At 42.8% G+C, this 7,447-nt stretch overlaps 1 protein-coding gene across 2 annotated transcripts; it reads right to left on the bottom strand.

Annotated features, from left to right (window-relative positions):
* Positions 1–1,242: 1,242 nt before the first annotated feature.
* Positions 1,243–6,784, bottom strand: LOC111845400 (nuclear factor 7, brain-like). 2 transcript variants are annotated; one of them, XM_023814792.2, is made up of 7 exons: positions 6,692–6,784; positions 4,778–5,047; positions 4,337–4,432; positions 4,025–4,258; positions 3,546–3,657; positions 3,422–3,448; positions 1,243–3,325 (listed from the first exon to the last, which is right to left on the bottom strand). In XM_023814792.2, exons 2-7 carry the CDS (start codon positions 5,036–5,038, stop codon positions 2,778–2,780), a joined length of 1,278 nt encoding a protein of 425 aa, XP_023670560.1. In that variant the 5' UTR covers positions 5,039–5,047; positions 6,692–6,784; the 3' UTR covers positions 1,243–2,777. The 2 variants fall into 2 exon arrangements, with proteins under 2 accessions (XP_023670560.1, XP_023670559.1); XM_023814791.2 differs by having other exon boundaries at positions 6,592–6,778.
* Positions 6,785–7,447: the final 663 nt, after the last annotated feature.

The following is a 7,447-nucleotide window of genomic DNA, read 5'->3' as shown; positions in this document are numbered from 1 at the left end:
AACAGCCACTGGGTACTTGCTACAGCACTAGGGCTGGGCTGGCCATCTGGCATAGTGAACAGGTTGTGAGCCAATGGGGTTGTAGGCTGGCAAAATGTGTTGCCCCCCCCCCCGACAAAATTCCTGGGCCGATATCTAGTCCCAGCTCAGCCCTGCTCGGCACACAAATACTAACAAACAGGCTTATTGATATAAAGCTATACCTGAAATCAGAGCTGGTCAACCCATTAAGCTCAAAAAATTAAAAAGGGGGGTGGTTTCTGGTGAATCGCTCTGCGATTTCATAAATTTCCATTTTTTGAGATACGAACAGAACATGCCAGGAAAAACTGAAAAGCAATGAGCACCTGGTACTGGTCTGCAGGGTTGGGAACCCCTGGATTAGGTGACACAGGCACCCCCACATGGGCTTCAACCAGCACTGCCCAAAATATACCTCTGAGGAGCATCGGTGAGGCATTCAGCTTCTAAAGAACCTACTGAATAGAATGTACTGAAAAACACTGCTCTCTGTATTTTTGATCGCTTGCTCGGCAGACAGCAGATTAGAAATTCTGGGCCAGATCTGAAGCTCATAAGAAGTTAGATAGACTAGGTCCTAAAACCATAGTGTTTTATAACATAGCGGTTTTATGTTGTAAAACAAATGCAATGCACTTAATGACTGTGGAAATACAGAAAAAACGGTGGAAGACGTACTATAGAAAATGGGGTGTCAAAGATTCACCACAGGGGGGCACCATCCCCCTTATAAAAGCCTTCAGATCAGGTCTTCTGTGTTTTCACATGATACAACAATAGTGAAACCTGAAGTGTGCGCTATAGTAATGCACATTTATATGCTTATATCTTCAGGTCTCTATACTTTTCAGTGGATATAATGACGGAATGGCAAAGGAGTGACTAACAGAAATGTGACATAACGGATGTAATTCCCTGAGGTAAAACAATAAAACTATATTGAACAATAAAACAGCAAAGGTCAATGTGATCACAAACCCCCAGCCCTTCTGTGCAATCCATTGATCTGCTGTTATTTGGACAAGTAAATTAGTGGGGGGGGGGCTTATAGGTTTAGATGCAGATGGCAGGTTCCAGTTCAAATCCCTGCACCCGCAGAGTAATTTCAATTTTGGGCCCCAGGCCAAGGTCCCTAACCCCCAGCTGGTCCCAGGACAGTCCAACACTGCTTCCTCAGCTGCTAATTATAAAGAATCTGATGAATAAATAAATATACAAAGCCATTCTTGAATGATTTATTTTGCCTTTCAAAATCAAATACAAATGATAAATCCAGTGATTAATGTTGATTGTCCGTCCAGTGAACTTTATGAACATAAAGCATATAAGATACAAAGCATAAACTCATATTCAGGGTGAAATACATGATTACTACCGGTAATGAGAGCTGGTTCAGTGCACAGATGCAATATTACAAGTAAGATGTTTTTTTTTGTTTTGTTTTCAAAATATTAAATTGCACTGCTTTAGAGGATAATGCAGGATTGAGAGATTTTGACAAAAAAGAGGAACAGTTGAAGATATATAAATAAGAATGGAAAGGAAAGAGATCCAGCCATCCATCCATCCATCTTCTAACCTGTTATCCAGGTCAGGGTCATGTGGGGACCTGGAGCCTATATAGTATCGGGCACATGGCTGGGCTACACTCTGGACGGGGTGCCAGTCCACCTCAGGGCACTTTACAGTATGGTGTGGGCAATTTAAAGACTCCAGTTAATTGCATGTCTTTGGTCTGTGAGAACAACAAGGAGACCATGGTCCTGCAATGGCCTTGTGTGTCTTAGGTATGGTGTGATCAGGCTTCATATGCACTGCTACCCCCCAGCAAAAAGTACAGGCCTCTGCCTGCTCATGATTCCATGTAGGATAAGCAGTATGGATCCAGAGAAGGAGAAGTGATAAATTACAAAAATAATAAAATAAATTACAAGTAAAAAAATACATAAATAACATGTGAATGAATGATGCGAGTGAATCACATGTTTATGAGGGAAATATCTTCACATTTCAGCAATGCTTCTATACAATTGTTTTCTTGCAGCATTCCACAACATTTCTATTCACGCATTCTTATTTCTTCACATTTATCGACGCGGCTGAAATCTGTATTCACAGTCAAGCATTTGTAATGGAAAATTATTACGCCACACTGTTTTGTTTGCCCAGGGTAGCCATAAGGCAACATTTTCCAGCATAATGTTTATTTTTACATGCTTAAAGTCATGGAAATGTCACGTCGATGTTTTACACTGTAAGAGATGAGACCTCTACTGCAGAAATGAATAAGGAAATACCTTTGGAAAGGAGAATGTAAAACAATTAGAATTCCTAGGAAATGTTGTTTTCCTGTTAACGTTACTGCTGAAGTAAACATTCCTAGGAAGCATATCAGCTTCAGGTTTCTTGTTTTCATTTTCAGCAACAAACAGAGATAAGCTGACATTATAACTGGTTTTACGAGTTGCAAGAGTTCAACTGAGTGTCGGCCATCTTGTAGCCTCTCTAATAAATGAGTGTCAGATGAAAACAAAACAGATATGAAAATATATATAGGCATATAGCTAAAACCAGTTTCACACTTTTTATGCTACCCGGATGGCTTTCGCACTATTTAATCCAAGTACTCAGGGACAGTGGTAATGGCAAAACTGATTCCCTCCTACCTGCCGTGATATTTGAATGGCTGCTAATTTCCCCTCCCAGCGACACTGTTACTTGACATCGCAGATAGAATCTGATGCCCCTCCCGCGCTTCACTGAGCGGCCGTCCTGACAGGAGGAATGACCAGTGGGGCAGTATTAGGCCCGTCGTCGTTAGTGTATGGACTGAAAAATGGGTAGAGGCGCTCTGTGAAAGTGTGATGGTGTGTGTACATGTGAGATTGGGCATCAACATTATAAAAGGAAATCTGCCCCTCTTCATAGTCCAGATACACCCCCAACTTCCGGGGCCTCCTGTTCAGGGGCAGGGAAAAACAACAGGTCCCACAACAACTGTACATGTTGCTGTGGCGAAGACACATCGTCCAATAGCCATCCTCGGGGTTGGCACTGATGATACCTTTCCGGTTGATTGACTCTCTGACCACTCCAATGTCCCAGGCTATCTTTTCTCCCACTTCCACCTCCCAGTAATGCCTCCCTGTGGTGAAGCTCTCTTTCGCCAGGACACAGACGGAGCTGTCGAACCTCTTAGGGTAATCCGGGAGATGTAACTGAGTGTCACCATCCCAAACCTGCTTCCCATCCACAGACAAGATGAGCCAAGGGTTTGCTGTGCTGGGGTCCAGCGTCACGTCAACTGAAGAGAGAAATGATGTTGTCGATCGACATTCAGACAAATGGCAACAATGATGAATTAATCATCATGATTCCTTGCCAAGTGACAAATACTCACCTGCATGCAGCTGCATTCTCGGGAACTCTGCCATTATAAAAAACAAAAAACATGGTTGATAAGCTATTGTCAAAACTTGTTAGCTGCTGGGTTTGACAGTCCTTAAAGATGAATTCAAAATTACCTGCCGTAGAGGAGAAATTCTCAGTTTCTCTAAATGCCCTTTTCAGTCCAGACGTGACACATCTCACTGTCCCCACACCGACATCAGCGTGGACGTTGGCCTCGGTCCAGTCCTGTGCACAAGGGGAGGTGTACAGCATAGGTAATCTCTACAGGCAGTGAGAGGAGAGATTGCATCAGAGCTTCAGGATCCTTCACATGGTGAAATTCACCACCAGGATAAAAATATTGTTACTGCAGCTATTTGGTGTGCAAGGTTTGAACTGAAATGATGTTTTTTGGCACTGGTACAGATATGAGAAAAGCTATAGTGGAATCTCAAGGTTCTGATATAGATGCAGCTACTTTGCTGAATATGGGATATAAACCAGCAACCTTCCAGTCACAGACAGAGAGGCCCAACCTACTGAGTCACACGTCTGCTCTTCTGCTACTGACTTCACATAGACGAATTTGCTGCAGACAGTAGCGTTCACTAACCTGTAGGAAGTGTATGAGGTCCTCAGTGTACCAGAGCTGCTCCAACTCAATGTTTCTCCTCTGCAGCTCCGTGATCTCCTTCTCCAACTCATTGATGAACCCCTCTGCCCTCGTCTCCTCTGCCTTCTGCTTCTCCTGCACCTTCTCGACAAACTCTATCTGGCTCCTCACAATGGAACCCACCAGGGTAGTGAAGGCTTGGATACTATCCTCGATGTCCCTCCTGGAGTTGATCTGGTGGAGGACAGGTTATGTTCAGCATGTGTCAATGACATGTGTGACTGCTGTACAGCTGTCTTTGAGAAAGCACACCTTGCTGAGCTCAACTGATTTCTGGATCTCCTCCAGCTTCTTCCATCTTTCCTGAATAAACTTTTGAATATCAGCTCTGGTCCTTTCCAGCTCCGTCTGTGGGGTGGTAAAGGAACTTATCAGGCATGACACTGACAGACTTGATTATTGATTACACACATACAAGGTTACCCATTCTTTTCAAAAGTCAGCTGATATAGAAGAGAGCTCTCATTGTCTTACTTTTCATTCAATAAATGCTCTCTCCACAGATATAGTGTCATGACCTTTGTGACTCATCTGACCACACTGCTCAGAAAAACACGTCTGGTCACATTTATAGAACATCCCCAGGTGTCTGTTGTGGTTCTAACATAAGCCGTGCTCGGGGCACTCGACCAGATCATGGCTTCAGAGGTCCGTGTCTGTCAGGTGAGGATCCAGAGATCCAACAGGACTTGCCTTGGAACAGATAGCTTGTCTTGACTCCTTGAATAATTCAGTTATTTCAGAGAAGCTATAGTTGATACTCAGTTTTGGCTTTTCGTCAAAAATCGCTTTGCACAGTGGACATCTATAGAAATCACATCTGTCCCAGTAGCCTTGCAAACAAGCCTGGCAAAAATTGTGTCCACATGGAGTGGAGACAGGGCTGGTGAAGACATCCAGACATATGCAGCACCTGAGCTGTGCTTCAAAAATAACACTGAGAGTCAGACCCATCTTGTGTACCTGAAAATTCAGAAGAAAATGGATATGTTAAACATATCATTACTGAAGCAAACAATGCAAAACATGGACTGGTTGTGGTGTTGGAATGCAGCCAGTAAACAGTTGTACCTGTCTTTAAATTTACATATGAAGGGCTCTACTGAGGTGACGCGTTGTTGTACAACGGCAAACACGCGAGTGAAACATGGCACAGGAATGAGAAATGCGTAAATAATGTAGAAGATTAAAAACAGACGCTCACGTTATTTACTATCACATCTCGATTCCTGAGTAAAAACGTCCCAAAGGCTTTTCCAGTATACAGTTGTGAGAAAAAGTTCATGAACCATCTGTTTTTATTTCTTTTAGGAATAATTCCATAAATGCAATCTAATCCACATACAAGCCATAATAATAAAGGCAGTTTTATTCAATAAACAACAGACAGAAAATGTGAAGATGCCATATGTTTGCAGAGAACCTAAAAGTCCGTCCATACATTCTACGTGCACAACCTGGTCAGGGTAGTAGAGAGACCTGGAACCTCTCCCAGAGGGACACCGTGGATGGCATGTCAGCCCATCACAGGACATATACAGTATATGCACAGTAGTATATGTGTTTGAACCCCCCCCCCATTTAAACAGCACACAATTTTGGTTAAATTAAATGGTCCAATTAAAAGAGATTTCAGACTGGAATAATGGTAGGGGTTACAAAAAGACAATCCACAGTCAGTTTCAGCTGTATCATTAATTCCACTAGGAGTGACATCCCTACAAAGATCGGTGTATGAGGACACTGTAGTAGAATCTGCAAATAAGTGACAAAGGACCTGAGGGTGACAGCTGAGGATGTTCAGGCATCTCCTGCACTTAATGCCAGTGTTCATGCATCTGGCACGAGGAAAACAATGAACAAAAGTGGTGTTCAGGTAGGTTCACTGCCACAGAGGAACCAGTGCTCACTAAAAGCATCTCTGCCCACCTCCTGCTTGCTAGAAGCACCGATGTGCTCCACAGCAGCACTGGAATGATATTCTTCAGAAAGACGAGGCAGAGGCTGAGCTTTTTGGTAAGTGAGCACAGTGTCGTGCCCCAAGAGCATCCTGTCAAGACAGCAAACACTGCAGAGCAGCGGCGGAATCTCACTGCTGTCAGACACAGTGGGGGGAGTGTAATGCAGTGAGGCTGATTTGATAAAATTTATTATCATGTCTTGGATGACATTCCAATTACATTTTAGGAGACATTTAGGCAGAAATCCAGATAAATGCAAAAGGTTCACAAACTTTTTCTCAGCGAAGCAGCTTCACAAACTCGCTAAGCACACTTTAAGGTGTTAGTGGCTTTTCATTTCAGAAAATTTAGAATTAGAATTCAGAATTCTCAATTTAGAAATTAGAAAATGTATCAATTTAGAAATTAATAAATCTCAGTAACTGTATTTTGGATATTCGTCCACTAATGAATAGGATATTAAAGGTGTGGGTGATAGCATTTTTAGCTTGTAATGCACCCTCTACCCTGACTGTCTCACCCACAAGTCCAACCTCCACCACTTACCTCAGTCACAGCTGGAGAAGGTGTTCTTCCTTCACTGAGATCCAGCAAAGAATGACATCTCCCACTGCTTCCACCCAGGTTGGGGGTCTATGTATCTCACCTGGTGGAACCTGCTTCGCTTGATTCTTCACCCGCATCTGAGATCAGCTTCCAGGGTAATCGGGATGATCTTTCTGCGTACCCATTGCTGTCTATCATTTAAAAGGAAAGAAAGTAGATCATCGCGCGCCACTGGGCTCTCCTCCTTCTTCCTCCCTCCCTCCCTCTCTCCCTCCCTCTTTCTGTAACTCACATTAACTATTTCATGGCACTCTTTACTGTTCATATCCAACTTTTCAATGCTTTTAAATTGCATTGTTTTTAAATTTTTGCTATTATAACTTTAGAGAACATATATACACACTTTCTTGAGGGAATTTATTAATCTTCTTTGTATGGCCTTTCTGCAAACTGTCCTCATTGAGGATTTATCCTCAGTCTTTATTGGGGTAAAAGCTATTACAGGTGTCCCATCTTTCTTTCTTAAGTGGATTAACTGGTTCAATATTTCCTGTGAAACTAATTAAATGCCAGTTGTTTCAATCAGTTCGTTGTGACGTACTGTGAGGTGTCACACTGGGAATTTCCCTTCTAATTATTTCTGATTGTATTTCCCGTGTCATTGAGCGATTGACTGGTTACCTGTCTTTGGATCACAATTCTGTTCTTGGTGTCTTCAGCTGTCACTGAAATGAGCTCTCTGAGATACTGGCCCCCTTCACTTTAAACACCCCCCAAAACATCCCTGACAGTCAGGTGCAAACGCCTGTCATGTGACTATATGTCATGTGCAATATTACATGCAATGTGCAATACT

This window comes from Paramormyrops kingsleyae, chromosome 16 (genome assembly GCF_048594095.1).
Source record: "Paramormyrops kingsleyae isolate MSU_618 chromosome 16, PKINGS_0.4, whole genome shotgun sequence".
Lineage (NCBI taxonomy): Eukaryota > Metazoa > Chordata > Actinopteri > Osteoglossiformes > Mormyridae > Paramormyrops > Paramormyrops kingsleyae.
Note: the sequence above shows the minus strand (reverse complement) of the source record. Positions and strands in the feature narration are given on the sequence as shown.

Coding starts and splice junctions, on each gene's coding strand:
- LOC111845400 (XM_023814792.2), bottom strand. CDS start 5,038: ATGGGTCTGACTCTCAGTGTTATTTTTGAAGCACAGCTCAGGTGCTGC. Junction 4,259..4,336: donor AATCAGTTGAGCTCAGCAAG/GTGTGCTTTCTC, acceptor GTCCTCCACCAG/ATCAACTCCAGGAGGGACAT. Junction 3,449..3,545: donor GAATTTCTCCTCTACGGCAG/GTAATTTTGAAT, acceptor TTATAATGGCAG/AGTTCCCGAGAATGCAGCTG.